The sequence below is a fragment of the Anas platyrhynchos genome, chromosome 16 (assembly GCF_047663525.1).
Source record: "Anas platyrhynchos isolate ZD024472 breed Pekin duck chromosome 16, IASCAAS_PekinDuck_T2T, whole genome shotgun sequence".
NCBI lineage: Eukaryota > Metazoa > Chordata > Aves > Anseriformes > Anatidae > Anas > Anas platyrhynchos.
In genome coordinates this window covers 5,561,411-5,581,369 of record NC_092602.1, presented here as the reverse complement: position 1 = coordinate 5,581,369, position 19,959 = coordinate 5,561,411, and the positions used below count along the sequence as shown (strand labels likewise).

The 19,959-nt window shown below is 53.2% G+C and overlaps 1 protein-coding gene across 3 annotated transcripts; it reads left to right on the top strand.

Annotated features, from left to right (window-relative positions):
* The first annotated feature begins 116 nt into the window (after nt 1-116).
* Nucleotides 117-19,618, top strand: EWSR1 (EWS RNA binding protein 1). 3 transcript variants are annotated; one of them, XM_072024525.1, is made up of 17 exons: nt 117-238; nt 1,971-2,007; nt 2,238-2,289; nt 4,037-4,160; nt 8,863-9,049; nt 10,293-10,460; nt 11,219-11,433; nt 11,932-12,112; nt 14,947-14,981; nt 15,512-15,544; nt 16,370-16,488; nt 17,105-17,234; nt 17,537-17,659; nt 17,742-17,919; nt 18,288-18,385; nt 18,955-19,225; nt 19,399-19,618. In XM_072024525.1, the coding sequence occupies exons 1-17, from the start codon at nt 226-228 to the stop codon at nt 19,436-19,438; spliced, it is 2,004 nt and encodes a 667-aa protein (XP_071880626.1). In that variant the 5' UTR covers nt 117-225; the 3' UTR covers nt 19,439-19,618. The 3 variants fall into 3 exon arrangements, with proteins under 3 accessions (XP_071880626.1, XP_071880625.1, XP_071880627.1); XM_072024524.1 differs by having other exon boundaries at nt 14,944-14,981; XM_072024526.1 differs by lacking the exons at nt 14,947-14,981; nt 15,512-15,544; nt 16,370-16,488; ... (4 more) ...; nt 18,955-19,225; nt 19,399-19,618 and adding an exon at nt 13,700-13,933.
* Nucleotides 19,619-19,959: the final 341 nt, after the last annotated feature.

Sequence of the window (19,959 nt, the reverse complement as noted above, 5' to 3'; positions counted from 1 at the left end):
TGACGTCACGCGGGACTCCCCTCCCTCCGCGTGACGTCAGCACCCCCTCCCTCCCCTCCCTCCCCTCCCTCCCCTCCCCGGACCGTACCATTCCCTCCCCTCTCCCCCCCCCCCCCTTTCCCCCCCGCGGTTGGTACGTGCCGGGCGGGCAGGGCGGCGCATGCGCAGTGCGGGGGCGGCGGCGGCGGCCGGACGTTGGGAGCGCGGAGGGAGGAAGGCGACAAAATGGCGTCCACGGGTGAGGGCGGCCCGGCCGCGACGGGGGGGGACGGCACCGGCCGGGACCGGGCTGGAGGGGCCGGGGAGGGCTCCTCGGGGCCGGGGGAGAGCTGGGGAAATCGGGGGGGATCGGGGAGAGCGGTTGTGGGCTGTGGGGGCCTCGGGGGGGGAGGTAACGGCCTGTAAGGGGGGGGGGGTTCGCTGAGGGGGCTGTGAGGGCCCGGGTGGGCCTCAGGGCGCTGTGGGGCTGGGGATTGGCAGGGCTTTGTCCTTTTTGTAATATTAGTGTGTTATAGCATGGCTGCTTTATTGTATTATCCCTTTATAGTGGCTGTTTTATAACGTTAAGGCGTTAGGGCTGTGGGAGCGGGGCTGAAGCGTTTTAACGCGGGCCCCTTGTGGTGTGTGGAGCCCGGCAGGGCCCCGGGGGCCTGCCCCGACCCCTTCCCCGTGTGTCCTGCCCGGTGCTGCTCCCTGGGGGGCGATTTCCCCCTGTCAGACATCCCCACTGGTCACAGAGCTCCTCCAGTGTCCCCCTGAGTCCTGCCAGCCGTGCAGGGAAGGGCAGCAGCCCGCCCTGTAAGCTCCCGTCTCCGTACGTTGGGATTGCATGCAGGCAGATCCGCGGCCTCCAGAGCTGCTGCTGGGTGCAAACGGCGGTTCCCAAACGGTTCCTGGAGCCCCCGGCAGCTCGGTGGGAAGCAGAGTGGTGAAAGTTATACCCTAAGGGTGGCTGAGGGCTGTAGGAAGGCTTCAGGCGGGTTCTGTAAATTCGTAAAGCTCAATTCTGTGATAGAGAGCAGCTTACCCCAAGGTGCAATCACAGCAGAGACACCAGAACGTTTCCCTGCGAGGGTCTGAGCAGAGCTCTGCTCCCGTTCAGCCTCTGATTGCAGCTCAGTCGGATGCTGAAGCCCAGGCAGAAAGCAGCAGCAAACTCTGAGCCCATTCCTGATCCTCGGGACCTTTCAGGTCCTGGGAGGGCTGGAGAAGTGCTCCGGCTGGAGAGGTTCTGTCGAAGCCATGGGTTTGCTCTAGAGCCTTGGATGGGAACTGGAAGTGGTGACTTGGAGGGAAAACGTGCACGCAGGAGCTGTAAACGTTCAAATACAGCCTTGGAGTTGCCGCGTGGATGCGTTTCCCAGCCCTAGCAGCCAGCCGGGCCAGCGCAGGCTTTTTCTGCTGGGGTTTTGGGGATTTCAGTTCTTTAAACCAGAGCGTTGGCACGGGCTGGGGATTTGGGGAAGGAATCGCTGCCAGCTGCCTGTTCCGAACCCTGATAGGGAAAAGTGTTAGAACTTTCCAGCGATTTGTTTGCGTCCTTGAAAGTTAAATAGAAAGCGAAGCGTTGTCATTCCGACGGACCCGGAGCTTGCAACCTGGCCCTTTGAAAACAGGGGTTTTGTGAGTGTCAGCCCCGCAGTTTCTTTTGTTCCTAAACAAAACACCCCGCTGCCAGTCCCCTTGGGTGTTAGCCAAGGTGGCAGTTAAATTAAAGTAGGGTCATTTGAGATCAAAGTTGTGGCTGCGGAGCAGCAGGAGCTATAAAGGGAAGAGGGGTTTTGTTTCCTTTAAAAAGGCTGAGAAAGTGCATTTACCTTACTCTTTGGAGGCTGGATTTCCAGCGGTTTATAGCGGTCCTTTGGAGTTGCAGGAGGAAATTCCAGCTGCTGCCTTCTTATGCTGTTAATTTTGTTAAGCCTTTGTTAACTTTCTTTTTTATTATTATTATTTTCCTTTTTCTCTTGCAGATTATAGTACCTACAGCCAAGCTGCAGCTCAGCAGGGGTAAGTCGCATCGTGCTCTTATCCCACCCCACAAAAAGGTGTGATGTGCGCGCAGTAACTGCACTGTAGCCTCAGCTCGGCCGTGTGTGCACATCCCAAAGGCTTTCCCCTTTTGCCTTGGGATTTCATCGGGGGCCACCTGGATACGTCCAAATCATCCCGTGATGCATGCGTTGCGTGAGCCAGGGATATGGGGGCGCATTATAAATCTCTTCAAATTCCTTTTGCAGCTACAGCGCGTACGCACCTCAGCCAGCTCAAGGATACGCACAGACCACCCAGGTAACGCACGGGGGGGTTGGGAAGCAATTGCATGCCCCCCAGTAAAGCACACAGCGCTCTGCCAGCCCCAAAACACAGCTTCAAAACCTGTCCCTAGAAGTTGTCTTGTAGCTCTCCCCCAGCCTGCGCTGCTTGCTTCGAGTGAGAACTGCCTGACAGCAAGGAGCTTCAGCTCTCCCCTTCCTTGGCATTAGATGTTCTGGGAGATCTTTTCCAACCCCAAGGATTTTCTGATTCTGTATCCGAACCTGTTGCTGAGGGGACCGTAGAAGCCCGATTCCTGGGGCACATTTGACATTGAGGTGTCAGTGGGTGTTTAGTTAGTGGTGTAGGGGGGAGAGACAGATAAAAAGAGGAGAGATGGGGGAAATTATCATGTCACAAACAATACAGTCGGAGAAATCAGGAAGAGGGGATAGATTTTTCATGGAGGTATTGTAGCTGAAACTGTTAATTTTGTCAGTTGGCTAGACTGCAAACTGATGGCGATCTTTAAGAGATGAATTAAACAATGCCTTTCTCATCCTTAGAATCCAAGCTCCTAAAACCACAGCTGTGTACGCTCTACAAGTGTGTTTTTGGAGCAGTCTGGGTTAATTTTTCCCCAGTATCTCCAGAGAGTGCTTTCTGAAAGGAGAACCCCAGCACTGAAAAACACACATCTGTATTCTGGAGTCAAAACCAACCGCCCTGCATGTTACTGAGCAGCTTCAAAGGGGTTAACCCAGCTGGGCTGTGTTCCTGCTGCCCACACCAGCCGGCTTGCAGCAGGCTGGTAAAAAAAACCTTCATAAAAACCTTTGGTGCTGCGATACCTTTGCAAAAACACGGCCTTTACAGGGCGAGCACAGGGTCGCTACTGGCATTTGGGTCGGCCAAAGGGAAAATGACAACACCTCGTGTTGTGAACAAATATATGGAGGGAGGACCAGTCGAGAGCTGCTGCCAGAGTACGGGTTGCACGGAAGGTGTGAGGAGGCTTCGATGTCCTTCAGGGCGAGGCTGCACAACCCACTCCTCCCTCTCAGCTGTAGGCAGATTGCCATGGGGGGCTCACGGGGTTTTCTGCCTCTTCTTGGGGTGAGCTTCCACCGGTGCTGGAAGACCCAGGCTGGTCGGAGTTTTGTTGAGATCTGTGGCTTGGTGAGGATCTGTGCTGCTCGTGAGCCAGGGAGAGGAGCTCACAGGTAATGCAGGCTTAGGTCCCAAAAAGCATTTAACTGCCAAACTCCTCCCAGAAACCAGCAAGTACCTCTGAAAATCTAGCTGTTAAGGCTTGTGTTTGTGCTGCTTCTTGAGCTGTACCCACAGTTTCACCCAAAACACAGCAACTGACTGTGCCGAGCTGTTAGAAGCTGCCCGGTGCCCGAGGTCCAGGCTGGCTGGGCTGTGGCATGGGGCTGAGGGTGGCCCCGCTCCCAGCGGTGCAGGTTAGCCCTCGGGAGGGCCCTGTGAATGTTCCTGTGTGCCTGGGCGATGACAGGGAGCTGGGTGCTCTTCTGCTCTGCTTTACGTAGAGCAAAAGTGTGACGTGAATACACAGGAGGCTCCCCCTGCCTCTGGTCCTGGCTTTGAAAAGCTGCGTTTGTAAGGTCACTGCAGATCTGCGCTGAAATTTGTGGTAGTGCCACGTATTTGAGTAGCCTTGGCTTAGCTCAGGCTGCTTCCAGCAGGGCCCACGTGCGTCCGTGCAACGCGTGCGAGCGGCTTCTGTTTGGGAATTAAATTTGTGTCGTTTTCGGGGCAGACGTACGGGCAGCAGAGCTACGGAACGTACGGCCAGCCCGCTGACGCCAGCTACACGCAGCCGCAGACGACCGCCACGTACGGGCAGACCGCGTACGCCACGTCCTACGGGCAGCCCCCCACCGGTAAGAGCCGCGGGGCCTCGCGCGGGCTGGGGAAGGAGCTGGGCTGTGCTCCGTGGCTGCAGGGTGTGCTGTGCTTAACGGGAGCATGGCAGCACTCGTGGGAGGGTGCACTCTGCCCGCTCCAGAGCCCACGCGGCGAGTCGGTGTCCTGAGTGCTCCCTAAAAACCAAATCCTGAAGGTGCTGCGTGCCCGTTCTGATAGCGTGCCCTCCTCTTCTTGCTTTGTGCTTCCCACAAGGGACCAGCACAGGTCTGATTCCTGCTTGCTCCTGCATGCGAAGTGCCGGCTCATCCTGGCTAAGCTTGTGTTAACCCTCCGGGTGTCACTTCCAGCACCAAAACCACCCAGCAGCGTAGCACACAAGGACAGGGAGGATTTGCTGGGATGCAGTGGTTTGCAACCTCCACACCTCTGTAACGAGCAGCTCTGAGAGGTGTGGTTTGTGCGTAGAACTTCCTAAACACTGACAGCCATGCCCAGATGCTTCAGGTGAACACAACCTTACCGTTCCCTGAAGGACCTGGACTCTTTGACCTGGAGTCCTGTACGTGTGAGCGTCTTGATGTATGAAAGAAACTGTTGAGACCTCATTTAATTGTTACGTTTGGACTGAATATTCAGGAGACTTCGAAAAAGAGAAGAGTTTTTCCTCTGAGCAGTGCCTTGGGTACCCTTTTCTGCAGATTCACTCTTGGCTATGAGAGGCATGAATTGCTGTTGCAGTGGGAGCTTTCTTCGGTGTTTCCCAAAGCACAGGAATGCTGGGACAGGCAGGAGATGTTCCGGGGGGGCACCTGGCCACAAAAACCACTGGGGAACCTCATGAGGAGGAGGCAGAGAGAAAATAACATCCCACGGAGTAGATGTGTTGGACATCTTTGGTCTGGATGAGGAAAATCTGCCTGGCAGGCAGCACGTGTCCCGCAGAAGCAGTGCCCTCTAGCCAGTGGCACCACTGGTTATTTGCGGGTTTTCTCCTTGCCTTTACCAGGCCGTGGATGTAAACAGGCAGCAAAATTGATTTGGGGACTTCTCGGATTTTTCTTGGAAATGTTTGAGTCCCTTGGTCTGTACTGCTGACTCCGCTCCTGCAAGGGTTGTGCTTGTGCTTGTTCCTCAAGAGCAAATTTGCTGGAGTAATAATAATATCGGGTGTCTTTTCTGCATGGCTTCTTGTGGAGGCAAAACTCTGCTTTTATTTTTTTCATCCAGAATAAAAGCAAGCTCAGGAAGTGGCCCAATGAGAGGCCGTATCAGGCCTTCACGTGCGATTTGCCTCAACCCGTGCGGCATGTCTGTGGCAGAGCTGGTGGTGTGGCTCTCGAGGCAGAGTGCCAGGTTGGATTTATTCTTCCTGTACCTGCCTCTCCTTCAGGAGCTGGGCAAATGAGGCTGATGGCGCTCAGAGCCTGTCACTGCCTCTGCCGAGTGCTCGTTCTGGCTTTCTGTACCACGCAGAGCCCACGGTGCAGCCCGGGGCGTGTATCTTCGTGTCCTGAGAGACCTGCAAGTTTCACAGTTGAATTTCAGTTTCTTTTTCCTTGGCATCACCTTTTTGTAGCAGACAACTCACCGCGATTCTGCACTAACTTAAAAACCAAGTGACTTTTTTTTTGTCTCAGTGTCTTTTTTTGTAAGATTCCATTGTTTCAGGGAAATTCGGATCCCGTGCAGATGTATGTGCCCGCTAGGGACTGTGTGCCTCAGTCTGGAGCTGTTCTAAGGTGCCTGGGGACATCTTGGGTGGAACAGCCTGCCTCCAGCCTCCTTGCTCCCGTGGCTACAGGAGAAGGTGACTTGGTGGCCTCTGGTCCAGCCCCTGGGGTCAGGAACCCACGGGCTCCTCTGCAGCTCTGCCGGCAGCCAAGTGGATTAGGGGATTAATCAGCACCATCGTGCCTGCGGTCATGGTTTGCTCTTTAATCACTGCAGGATGTAAGCCTGAATTACAAGAGTAAATAAACAGCTGCAGCTGGGTGGTTATTGGCTTTCTAACAACGTCGGCCGGGGCCAAATGCAGCATTGCAAATCTTGAAGCATGGATCCGCTATGCGTAGTCCAGCAGGAGCTCCTCATGAAAGATAACCAGCTCCCACTTCTCTCTCCACCTGTGAAATCGAAGGCTGGGTGTATAAAGAGTTCCTCGTGTGTTCCGAATTGGGAAGTAGGCACGCCCTGAGCTATGCTGGCTGCCCCGCTACCCTGTGATTACCTACCAGAATAAAGCAGGGAGAGGGCAGCTCCTGCTTCCCCTTCTCTGGAGCCTCGCTGGGAGGGGCGTGTGCCCAGCAGGAGCCGGCTTTCTTTGGGCTCGTGGACCCGTGGGGAGCTTCTGGTGCTGCTGGAATTTGAGAGAAGCCTCTGAAAATGCTTCTGGCTGACACGAAGCCTGCTTGTTTCAGAATAAACCTCTCTGACCACAGTTCTTAGCTCGATGCTCTCTGAGGACCAAAACCTGCCAGCTTGCCCTCTCTGCGTGAAGATTTCCTAGACTTCAATGAGGGTTTTGCTCGCAGGCATGAGTGCTTGGAGAGGAAACTGAGCCACGTCACTGGACTTCTTAAAGCAGGTTGTCAAAGTGCTGCTGTTCCCCTTTCCTTGCAGTGTTTGTTCTGCAGATCTGCCACTTGTCTCGTTAACTGACGAGGGGAGGAGGGAGAAGCGACGCTGTGTAAACGGCCCCTTCAAAAACACAGCTCCTGAGGGTTTTCTGAGTCTTTAAACTGCTGTTGCTGAAACCAACACGTGGAGCAGCGGGATGTTAAATCGCTGCTTGTTCTTTTTTTGGTGCAGACGCTTCCCGCTGAGCGCACTTGCCCAAGCGAAACGCTCCTTCTAGAGCCGGGGCAGGAAAGCTCGGGATGATTTTCCCCCCGTGCAGAGCCAGGTACCAGCAATCCCACTCCATGCGGGAGGCCAGTGCTTCCCAACCCACGAGGGTCCCAGTTTGGGAAGAAGATGGCTCTGGCCCTGGGACCGCTGCTCCCCGGGGCACAGCTGTGCCCAGGGGCTGTGGTTTCAGCGGCACGCACGTCACACTGCACTTACGCAAGCAGCAGGTTTTTTTAATAAGCGCTCAGGCCTCAGCCAGTTCAAGTAAGAATTCCTTCAGCTTCTGGTGTCAGCTCTCTGGGGGCTCACACTGAAGAGTTTGGGCTGTTTAAATTCTTCTGAGGTACCAAAACCTGTTCAGCATCGTTTCACTCCCCCTTTTCAGTAACGCTCGGAACAGGACTTGGCTTTTCAGAGAGCCTCTCAGCACCAAGGAGTAGCTGAATGACCAGGAGAAGTGATTTGCTGGTGGCTCCTGCTGTTATCCCCTGGTGGGAGGGGAGCTTGCTCACCTGCCTCAGTGTTTCCAGCCAGCTTTGGTGTTTCCAGCTTGGCAGCAGCGTGCAGTAGGAGCCAGCCCGTGGCGTTCAGGAGGAGGGCAGCAGCGTGATAAGCCTTTGAGCACAGGAGGCACCGGGCTTGTGGGAGCAGGCAAGGGCTTTCGGGCTGGCTGTTGTAGGTGGAAAAGGGGGAAAGGCTTCTGCCTGCTCGGAGCCCCTTCATCAGGATCCTGGGACTAACTGGAGAGCCTGAGAGTAACAGCAGGATGGGAAGCTGCAGCTTGTTTTTTCAGGTCTGCTTGCGGACTTCTCACTTCTTCTTTTGCTTCTCTTGCTCTGTACTTGCTGGCTGGAGAGGCCTGGTTTGGTAGCAGAGCACAGTGCGGTTGGAAGTGCTGCTGTGCCTCGGGAGGGTGTGCTGGATGAGGGGAAGGAGCTGCAGCCATACGCTGTGTTCTGCTGGAAGTGCTTTCATCTGGGAAACGAGGGAGTCACAATAAAGAGCTGGGCGCAATGTGCCTGAAACGCTTTGTAATTAGAAGAGTATGTCACAAGTGTCCCCCGTTTAATCAAAATATTAAGCGATGGAGAAGCTGTTACCTTAATTGATGCAATTAAGATCACCTCAGTAAGACTGAGGCCAGTTGGCTGCTTTCTGGCAGTGGTTTTGTGTTTTTAGGAAGTGAGCTTTTGCTAAGAAAATCTGTAATTGATGGCTTTCTGGGTAAATCTTTTTTTCATAATTTGAAAACGTGCTTGCAAGGTTCTTAATAATAAAAAAAAAAAAAGCCACCGTGGCAGTACCTGGTTTGTGGTTCTCTGCTGACAAGCCAAGTGGTCAGCTGCATTGCCTAGCGACAGCTGCTGGTATGGCTAATCTGAACGGAGCTGCTTTGGGGTCTTAGATATTCTCGTAAAATCGTTCAGAAATAAATGTGTGTGAGCCATGAGCTTTTTATCTTAAGCAAGCTGAACTTCTAAGAGGAACAAAGGCACATAAAACATCAAAAAACAGACACGTAAAGTAGCTTCTGACCTTTCTGTTACATTAAAGCAAATGTGATGTGCTCCCCTTTAGTTTCTAGGATTGCTGATTTAACACAATACTGCCTAAATGGCTCAGAAAGACCTTTTGTGTCAGCCTTGTGCCATTTGGTGCTTCTGTTTCTCCAAAAAGCTGCCAGGATGGGGCAGAGCTGGGGGAGGTTGGGGTTTCCCAGGGCAGGGCTCTCTCGGAGGGAGGTGACAGGGTGCTGTGGGTTGCTCTGCGGAGGCACAGCTGGTGCTGTTTGCGAGGTCTGGCACACAACGAGCAGGAGTGAAGCAGTCAGAAAGGTCCCTGATCTGACCCGGCTGTCCTCTGTTGTAGGTTACACGACCCCGACCGCCCCCCCGGCCTATAGCCAGCCCGTGCAGGGGTACGGCACGGCCGCCTACGATACCAGCACCGCTACGGTTACCACCACCCAGGCTTCCTACGCAGCTCCGTCCGCTTACGGCACCCAGCCTGCCTACCCTGCCTACGGGCAGCAGCCAGCAGCGTCCGCTCCCGCAAGGTAATGGGGATTTCCATCGTCCTCCTCTGCTCTGCTGGTGGGGAGAGCCCCCCCAGGACGCTGCCTGCTGAGCTGGGGCCCGCAGGTTTTGCTTCCACCTTTCCTCTGCCTGTTGCACTCAAGCTTTGCTGCATCTGTAGCTGATCCCACCGCCTCTCCAGAGCTGGGGGAAGCAGTGTAGGTAGCTTCTGCTCCGACACAGTGAGTCAGCACCGTTACTGGGAGATGGGGAGAGCAACCAAGCAGCAAAAATGGGCTCTTGACTCATGATCTAGACCAGAAAATGGATGAGTCTGATGTGATCCTGAGTCACAGGGTTGCTAGGATGATGTTATGCCCTCTCAGTTCTTGAGTGGGCGCACATGCTGAAGACAATTTCCTTTTTAAATCTCTTGTGTCTGGACGCTGTCGATAGCATGTTCAGCCTAATTGTTCGTTCAGGATAGGAAAGGTTTAGGATACGGAATGGAAACTTACTTAGTAATGAGCAAAAACAGCTTTATGCGTCTGCCTGATGTTTGCTGTAACTGTTCCTGTAAGGAAAGCCAGAGCTTGACAGCCCTGTCTGTATCTATCAGATTACATTTAAGTATGAATCCTGATGCCATTTTAAGTAATTTTACCCAGCTTGTAGTTCAACTCTTTTTAGCTCTGATAAACGCTTTGAAATTCGAAGCAGCGTGGGACAATTGTAAAGGAAGGGGACATGCAAATTGCATGCAAAGAGCTATCTTTATTTTCAGGCCTTGAGAGTTAATAACAAACATCCTTTCCCTTTCACCAGCAATATCTGCCTGCAGTGGATTCACCAAACAATAGTGCCTTTAACTGGCAGTGTTTCTGTCTCCTTTTGAGCTGATCGTTTAGGAGCATTGTGCAAAAACAACTGGAGCAGAGGGGTGATGCTGCTGACCGCCTTTCCTGGCCAGTTCACATCCTCTGCTCCTCCCAGAGCCAAAGCCTAAGCCCCTCGCTGTAGGTTTCATGATGCAGCTGGTAAACAGATGCTGTAGTTCTCTTTTATGCTCTCAGCTCAGGATGTTGTCTGGGCCTTTTCTGGTAGCAGGGGAGTGTGCAAATATCCAGTCAGCAGCTGGTAAAACGTTTAGGGCTCAGTGTGCCTCTATGAGCCAGCACCGATGCGGTGCCAGCTTGTAACACCTCCCAGAGAAAGTGTGCTGGGGTGGGATCCGAGATGGGGCTTTGTACCGGGCTCCCCTTATTGTTCACTGCTGCTTTTCAGACCCCAGGATGGCAGCAAACCAGCAGAGACCAGCCAGCCGCAGTCCAGTACGACAGGCTACAGCCAGCCCAGCCTAGGCTATGGACAGAGCAACTACAGCTACCCTCAGGTGCCTGCCAGCTACCCGATGCAGCCGGTCACTGCTCCTCCCTCCTATCCTCCTACCAGGTAATTCTTTCAGAAAGCAAAGCCTCGTGCGGCTACCCTGAGAATTTTGGGGTTCACTTGGGCAAAAGGATTTTTTTCTCAAGGAATTTTAAGTGAATAAGCGTAGAAGGATGTTTGGTGTCCTGGAAGGAGGGAAGCCTGTTTCTGGTTGGGTGGTACTTGTCCTAGGGAAGATGAGGCTAGGATCAGCTACAGAAACATCTCTGCCTGCACACCTGAAGTATCAAGCAAAAACAGTGAAAAGTGTTTTTTAAGAAATTCCTGAGCTGTAGAGTATGAAAGTGAGCTTTTACTGCCTCATTACACGTGGTTTTGAGAAGGAGCTCACCCCTTTCCCTGAGGTGTCTTTGATGTTTTGATGCTGACTGCTAGAGCGTATGTTTTGAAGTGTTCAAAGCCTGAAGTGCACGAGGGGACAAGTTTTACTATCAATCATCTGAAAGTACTTCAGCACTGAAGCAGAAGGGGAGGCTGTTAGCTGTCTTGCCTCTGACTTCTGCCCTTGCACTTCAGCCTCTTTCTAGAGGTAAACAGTGAACGGTCACGTTGGTTTTGTTTGTAGCAGTCTACCAGGTTTATTCTTCCTCTTGCCATCAGGCCAGGCTCCATAGGATGACTTCACCTTTTTAAGTGGTTTGCAATGGTGCATATGGCTTCTAATTGCCTTACTGCCCAGCGTGAGCCAATTCTGCAGCCTAATGCACATGTGGCGGTGCGCTGGCTTATCTTCCCGTCTTCTTAATGCCTTTGTCTTCCAGCTACTCCTCCACGCAGCCAAGCAGTTACGATCAGAGCACTTACTCCCAGCAGAGCACCTACGGGCAACAGAGCACCTACGGCCAGCAGACTAGCTATGGCCAGCAGAGCAGCTACGGGCAGCAGCCGCCCCCAACGAGTTACCCGCCCCAGACGGGATCCTACAGCCAGGCCCCAAGCCAGTACAGCCAGCAGAGCAGCAGTTACGGCCAGCAGAGTGAGTGTGCTTAGCAGAGCTGTGGGATTGGTGAGGAAAGGGTCGGTCTCCATCGCCCTTGCAGGGTGAGCTGTCTCTGAGGGAGGCTTTGAGTAGCTTTGTTTGGGTCTGAAGGATCTGAGCTTGAGGCTGTGCTGAAGGGAGCACGCTGTAGCTGGTTTTTGCCCTTGCTCACTGACCGACAGCTTGCCTAGCTCATTAGACAATTATGATGCTCCCCTCAGCGTGGGGAAGGTGGGCAGATGGTTGGAAAACACAGAAATAAGAAATACAACTCAGTACAAACAGCCTGGTGACCATTCTGCAGAGGGCAGACTGGTAGGGCCTGCCTTAAAACCCGATTCCCCAAGTGGCACGTCGCTCCCTGAGTGCTGTAGCTAACAATTTTCACGTGATACTGTCCCTTCTGGTGCTGAAGGTATGGAGAAAGGCTTTAAAAGGGGACAGGACCCACTCTTGTCTGCAGCTCTCTGATGTTTTTGTTACAAATTTCCTCAGGCTCGTTCCGTCAGGACCATCCTAGCAGCATGAACGTATACGGACAGGAATCCGGAGGCTTTTCAGGCCCAGGAGAGAACCGGAATATGAGCGGCCCTGATAACCGGGGCAGGGGAAGAGGGGGATATGATCGTGGAGGCATGAGCAGAGGTGGGCGGGGAGGAGGACGCGGTGGAATGGGGTAAGAGCAAATCTTTTCTCCTTTTATCTAATTCTGTTTCACCCCTAGGATTTGAAATGGAAAGAAGGGACTGAAAGGTTGACATTCCCAGCTGTGCTTCCATGGAGAGCATCTCTGTAGCAGCATTGCTTTATTCCATGGAAATGTTATCTGAGGGGGAATAGGAGCAGGACGTATGTTTTTTTTTCTGTCCTGCAGCTGGTTGGGCTCGGGGGAACTAGGGGTATTGCTAAACCTGCAACTTTCAGCTCCCTTCGTGGTCGTGCAGAGGTGAAATCCTCTGTGGGGTTTAACAGTAACTTTGGGTTGAACACACACAAACCTCCGCCAGGTCCAGGAGTCAATTCCTGTGCCTCACTCGCTAGTGGGGACTTTGAGAGTTCAGGTATGTACAAGGCAGAAGCCTGGTGTCAGCCTCTTCGCCTTAGCGGTAGCATGCCGAGCTGCGTCTGTACATGTATGTGTGGGGCTGATTGCTGCTGGTGAAGCCGTGACTCCGAGTGGCCAGAACGCTTGGAGCTTGGCTGGAGCGTGAAGAAAAAAACCCCCGAGGCCGTATAAAGCTCTGGCTTGACTTCCGGGACTGCTCCCCGTTGGAGCTTTCAGGTGCTCTAAATCAGTTTGGCCATTTTAACTGATGGCAAAACCTGGTTTGGTAAACCTGTGTCTGCAGGTCAGCAGGTCGTCTCCCTGCCCGTGCTGTTTGTTTGGATAGAGGCGAGGAAGGAGGACTGGTCCCAAAGGCGAGGAAGAGGAGGAAGATATAGCTTTGTGTGTGTTCCATCCCTTCGCACCTTAGCTCAGAGCTATGCAGAGCGTCCGTAGATGCTTGCTGGAGATGTGGCACGGGATGCAAAGCGCTGGCCCTCGTATTTTGGCAGGGCAGGTAGAACTGCAGCTCCTCGCTGGTAGGCAATCTCTTGAGCTGCTTGAGTGCCTGGTGGCAACCGGAGCTCGGCAAGCTACAGTCCCACTCTGCATAGCTCTGTCGAAGTGAATTGAAGTGGCGTGAAATCTTTATCAGAGAAACGCAACCACCAACGCGTGGAAACAGAAGGAAAAAGCCTTGCTCGTGTTGGGACACATCTGGCTTGAATTGGCTCGAGTGGAGTAGAGTTCCACGGTTCTGCATAAAGATTTCACCCATGATGTATTTATTTCTCTAATGGTTTAAAGTAGATGTAGACACTTGAAATGTCTGTCATCACATCTTAAAATTTCTAGCCCCTCTGGAGTTTCTCGTGCCAAAGATGTATCAATTATCTTTAATTCCACGCCGTAATCCCAGCATAAATTACGTATTTAGCGATTTCCACCTGACTAGACCATAAAAGAGGGCCCCCTGCTCTATGGACGCAGACTTTCTGCTGTCCATGGAAAAGGTGGCCTTCTGATGAGCACCCAGGGGCAGGTAGGGGAACTCGGCCCTTCTTATTATGCTGTGGTGATGGATTTCAGTGTCTCCAGCAGGTAAGGAGCTCGATGTTATTAACGTGCCCTTTTTCATTGACTCGATTATTTTATATTTTCATTGGCTGTTAAACATGGAAACTTTTTAACATGCTTTGTCGCATTTATATGCTACAGGTTACAAAGTGAGAGCCTTGTATACACTTCAATACTTAAAAAGTACCCGTACTCAGTACTCAGCCGGCAGCATAATGAAAAGTGGGACTAGACACGGTGTCCATATGGAGAGGAAAAATATACATAGAATATTTTTAACCAAATGTATTCATTGTATAAATGGAATCCTTCTGTAACTTTGGTAACTGAATACTTGTTGTTTGGTAATAAAACCAGAGGAGGTATACTACTTAAGAATTGTGTAACGTTAAAAAAAAAAAAGTGTAAACATATATGTTTAAAAAGAGAGACATTACGTAAATGGTGTGTACTTTAACAAAAGGAGGCAAAGCTGCATGCAACAGCTTGAAACTGTGTATTGACAACTTTTTTTTTCCAGTATTAGAGGTGCAATACTTGCTAGAAAATAGTGGTGCTCTCCCTCCTCTGCTCGTCTCCTTCAAAACAGCTTTTGTCTTGCCAAAAAGAGAAAGAAACAACAAAAATCCTTTTCAGGTGGCATTTTCCTAATTAACCAGCACTTGAAAGCAGTCCTAAAGCAAAAGCTTCAGCCAAAGCTTTCGATGAAAGCTGCGGCCGTGAGTTTGCATTGGCGCGTGCCAAAATCTTCGGTCCCGGTCTGTGTCCACAAAGCTGCACCCCAGGCCTTCGAGCCCTCGCTGTATTCTGTAAGTTCTCCTTCCACAGAGACTTGTTAAATTCAGTAGCGACCTGAATGTATGGCTTTATACCGAGGTTTTAGTGGAAATGTCATCTGAACTGTGTTGTAGGCATCGCGTATGGTTGTCTCCTACCTTTTAACTGTTAATGTCAGGGACCTGCGGGCTCGTTTCGCGCTCGTGCTGCGAGAGGCTGAGGGTGCACCTTTATGTACACACAGAGGGGAGGGAGTTGACCAGCGAACGACCCAGTGATTTATTTTTTTTTGGAATAAAAGCACAATTTGTAACGCCCGAAAACATTTTTTGCCAAGTATTGCACTGATAATACCGCTACTACAAGTAAATGGAAGGGTACCGACAGCAAAGTGGTGTCTAAAACCAGACAAGCGAGGTTGTGTATGTAAAGGAAATTTGAGCAAGCTGCCCTGAAGAAAGGCATAGTGACAAGATGAGAGAGAGAGAGACAGATGCATTGTTTGGAGATGTTTAGCCAGTGCCCTTCTTCCCAGTGAGCCGCAGAGGCTCAGAGCGGTACTGGCTTTGTAAAGGGAAAGGCCTTCATTTCTTCGTTTATCCCCCCAGCAGCGCTGGAGAGCGAGGTGGCTTCAATAAGCCTGGTGGTAAGTTTTTGAGCATTACAATGGATAGTGTTAAAAAAAAAAAAAAAATTGCAGTCAGTTTTTAGAAAAAGTGTAATTTTTATTAGTTTAAGTGGTTAAAATGACATGTGCAACAAGACTGTAATGGGTACTGCCGGCAATGCCTAGGGGTATGTGGTTACAGGACACAGGGTAACTCGGAAGAATTGAGAAACCACTTCTGTAATTTGGGGAAAATAAATGGTTTGGATTTGATAAATTTTTTTCTTTAAAAGTAACTTTTTATTAATGAACTTAAAACCGATTGGCCTGGTAAAGCATTTAAAAAAAAAAAAAGTGTAATAGTGGTTAATGGTTTGAAAGGCTGCTAAAACTAGCGAACCGATCGCCAAGTAAAGGTGCATTGCTGACGTTTTTGCAATGCGGGTCAAGTTGAGTTTAACCAACGCCATCGAATGGTGGTTATAAGTAGATAGTATTGTGTGTGTCGGTCCTTCAGCCCGCAAGGCGTGCACTAACACAGCTTCTTATGATTCTCTCCTGACTGGCAGGACACATGGAAGAAGGACCGGACCTTGACTTAGGTAATTGCAAATAACTGCTCGCAATCCCTCCCAGGCTCGTGAAATTGTGATTTCTGTGCTCGTCCTCTGCTCGGGACGAGGGCTGGAGCTGTGGAAGACGTTACCCCGTGTCTCGCCCTTCTGTAGAAGGAGCATGAGGATGCTCTGCACTTGCAGTCCCTTTGTGGCCAGTTCATTCATTCCTTTATTCCTGACTCATGAGATCGTGGACTGGTGGAAAACCACAGGTGTTTGTGAGAGGCTTATGCTTCTCCGTGGGAACCAGGGGCTCTGCGAGGAGCTGCTCTGTGCAGCAGAAAGCACAATTCAGCCTGGGGCTTGTAGGTGCTTGTCCAGTAGTCCCTCCCGCACAGGCGTGTGGCAGTTCAGTGTCAGCCTGCAAGGAGCAGCGCCTTGCTCTGACTGCTGAGAAAAGCGGGGATTAGCGCAGAAAGGAGGGGAGCGAGCATCCCTGTGCAGGAGCCCGAAGGATGCGAAGGCGTGTTGTGCCTTTGGCTCTTCCTCATGTCTCCCCTCAGAGGTCTCCTGTTACGCCCAAGCGGCCTAACCATGCCGTTTGCTTTGCACTGGGAGGGTCTGGGTGTCTCTGTCTGTCTGCAGGGAGCAGAGGAGGCAGCCGGCACCTTCAGAGCGGAGCTGCCTCCCTGCCCTTAGCAGCTGGTGCAGGGTCACTGCTCTCAGTGCCTGCATTCCCACATCATTTGGGGTAAACGCCCCCATTGAAAGAGGAGCCACAGCTGGCCAAGGGGCTGACGTGACCCGAGGGCTCCGTGCTGCCGAACCGCTGCCTCTCCTCACCCAGTGACGCTGTGAATTGTCTCCTAGGCCCACCCATGGACCCAGACGAGGACTCAGACAACAGCTCGGTGTATGTGCAGGGACTCAATGATAATGTGACCCTGGAGGATCTGGCAGACTTCTTCAAACAGTGCGGGGTCGTCAAGGTGAGAGGAACCCGTGTGCGCAGTTCAGCTCCTGCCCACCTCCAGCAGATAGAGCACGGGGAAGGGGACTGGGTTTGCCCACGTCCCTGCCAAGCGTGTCACTTGTCCCCACCAGCATCTGGCCACATCTACCTGGGCAATAAGCCCACCGCGTTCTGGGGCTGCCTTGTAGCTCCAGCTTTCCCAAAGAGCCTCTGCAGGATTTGTCCCTCAGCATCTCCATGAGATGTGTGCAAGCAGCAGCGCTTCCAGTCCTGCGGGAAGGAAGCGTGGCTGTGGATCTGCTGGTGGGATGTGACAGCTTGAGGGATCGGGGTGGGGGAGGATGTGGAGAGGCTGCAGCTCAGTCCTTGCAGCAGCAGGTGCTTGCGGGAGAGGCTCCTGGGCCAGGCAGTGCTGTCTGGGGCCAGTTCCTCATTTGTTTGCCTATCTGGGGAGGAGCTGTCACACGCAGTAAGCCAGAGGGCCCTTTTTTCTGCCATGGGGGCAGAAAGAACCTCTAAGAGAGGCTCACCTAGGAAGCCCGTTGTCTCAAATGGAGGCGGAACAGAGAAGAGAATCCCCGCTCAGCACACAGGGCTGTGTGACTGGCGATGACGTTTTGGTGTCCTGCTAGATGAACAAGAGGACCGGGCAGCCCATGATACACCTCTACATCGACAAAGAAACCGGCAAGCCAAAAGGAGATGCCACGGTGTCATACGATGACCCATCTACTGCCAAAACAGCTGTCGAATGGTTTGATGGTGAGTACGTGGGTTGCGTTTTGGGATGGGTTTGCCTCGTGACTGAATGTGTGTCTGACAGGAGTCAGCAGTTCTGTCCTCTGCATGGAGGCCAGCGGTGATGTAAGGCTGGCTCCAGGCAGTCAGGCTTGTGCCTAAAAAACCTAAAAAGTTCCTAGTTTTAACTGGAACAGGTAAGCTTGGGTACGATGGGCGATGTTTTCCGTGTGGTCAGGGGCTCTGTGATGCGTGTGATGCCAGGGTCGGGCTGACAGCGGACACCCCAGCTCGCAGTGAGGCTCTTGCCCTTGTGTTCCTCCTAGGGAAGGATTTCCAGGGCAGCAAGCTGAAGGTTTCCCTCACGCGGAAGAAGGGCCCGATGAACAGCATGAGGGGCGGGATGCCGCCCCGTGAGCAGCGGGGAATGCCTCCCCCTCTCCGCGGAGGTAACAGCAGCTCCCCCAGCCCCAGAGGGGCCGCGTCCTCCAGTTTGGCTCGTTCCTGTCCCTAACGCTGCCTTCCTTACAGGGCCGGGGGGGCCTGGAGGCCCAGGGGGGGCCGGCGGCCCGAGCGGCCCCATGGGCAGGATGGGAGGCCGAGGAGGAGACAGGGGCGGCTTCTCCTCCCGAGGACCGAGAGGCTCCAGGGGAAACCCCTCTGGGGGCAGCGTCCAGCACCGCGCCGGCGACTGGCAGTGCCCCAACCCGTGAGTACCCAACAAAAAAACCCTCCCCAGGCAGTGTCACCTCATGTCACCACATCACACGAGGACCTGACACCTGCGTAACCACCCCAGGGGCAGGGAGAGAACCTCAGGCTGTTAGAGCACCGCAAGGAGCCTTTTGTTTGAGGCCTGGCCGACACAAATAGGCCCTTCTCAAAAGCAAAGGAACTTCCTTCCACCGTGCTGTGGGCTTGCTCCGGGACTTGCTCCAGGTCCCGCTGACCAGCCTTTGTGTTTCCTGCGCCCGGACGTGGTGTTGTTAGGTGGCCACGCAACACTTCTGAGCCTTACCTAACCAGCAATGCACTCCCGGTCTGTGCTGACTGTTTGTTTGTTTTATTTTAACCTAGGGGATGTGGAAACCAGAACTTTGCCTGGAGAACAGAGTGCAATCAGTGCAAGGCTCCTAAACCAGAAGGGTTTCTGCCGCCACCGTTTCCCCCTCCAGGTACGTGTGATAGAGTTCAGGGCTGGGCCGGTGGCACTGAGGTTTCCAGGAGTGCCACGAGGGCAGTCAGCTGCCCCGGGCACTGTTCTGGGGATGTTTTAGGGAGTGGCTGCTCCCTGCCCCGAGAGCTGCTGGGGAATTATCCCTTTTCTGAGCTGTGAGGCAGAGGCTGGGACTGCTCTGACCTCAGCCTCTCCCACACTTCCCTGAGCTGCCAAGTCCCTTCCTTGGGGCTGTCACTGGCACTCCAGTTCCCCGCAGCGCCGCTTTGACCTCGTTCCTCCCAGGCAGTGCCCTCTTAACGAGCCCCCCATCCCTCCTGGCTCTCGAGGAGACTTCCTTGCCACAATCCATCAGCCCCTGGGTGTAACAACGGCTGTGTGCAGGCAGCACCTCCTGTCCCCAGCCTCGTTTCCCCTCAGCCCCCCCCAGCTGCTGCTCCTCGCCCCGTTTCAGTGCCCTGGGACATCCCTGGTTGAGGAGGGGATGGGTTGGAAGGGCTGGAGCGGTGTCTGGCCCCGGCAGGCTCTGGCTCTGGTTGTTCCGAGCTTTTTTTTCCTTCCCTCCAGGAGGAGACCGCGGCAGAGGCGGCCCCGGGGGGATGCGAGGAGGAAGAGGAGGAGGGGGCCTCATGGACCGCGGGGGACCCGGTGGCATGTTCAGAGGCGGCCGCGGCGGAGACAGAGGTGGCTTCAGAGGCGGCCGGGGCATGGATCGAGGTGGCTACGGAGGAGGAGGACGGCGAGGAGGAGGACCCGGAGGCCCCCCTGGCCCCCTGATGGACCAGATGGGAGGCGGAGGCAGAGGCGGCAGGCGTGGAGGACCAGGAAAGATGGACAAGTGCGTGGGGCAGTGGGCTGGGGGCTGGGGGGGCTGTGCTCTGAGAAGAGCAGGGAGGGAGGGAGGTGTTAGGGCACGGGGAGACCCCAAATGATGGAAATCAACACGGGGGGGGGGGCCCAGCTGGGAGGGACACCCCGTTATCACAACTGACCCAGCCTCTTTCCTTGCAGGGGTGAGCACCGCCAGGAGCGCCGAGACCGGCCCTACTAGAGGCAGACCCCGCAGAGCTGCATTTACTACCAGATTTATTTTTTAAACCAGAAAAAAAAAATGTTTTAAATTTATAATTCCATATTTATAATGTTGGCCGCAACATTATGACTATTCCTCGTCTGTACTTTAGTATTTTTCACCGTTTGTGGAGAAACATTAAAACCAAGTTCAACGGTAGCGTGCCGAGTTATTTTTCCCCCCCCCTTCCCCCCCACCCCTTTTAAAAAATGGTTGTTTAACTCCGACTAAACCGCTGCGCCCCCCCTGTTGTGAGCATGCTCGTATCACCGTGTGCCACCCCCGGAGGTGGCGACTAACTGTAATGATGTTAATGGTTGTGATGGTATTTTTTTTTTATTAAAAAAAAATAATAATAAAATTCCCGATGTTTATAAACGTACCACTTCTGGCCTCTCTTCGGAACCTCACCCTGGTGGGTGCAGCAGCCTGGAGGAGCCCCTTTAGTCCCTTTGGGGGGCGGTGGGCTCGTGTCCCCCTTGATCCAGGACCCCAAAAGC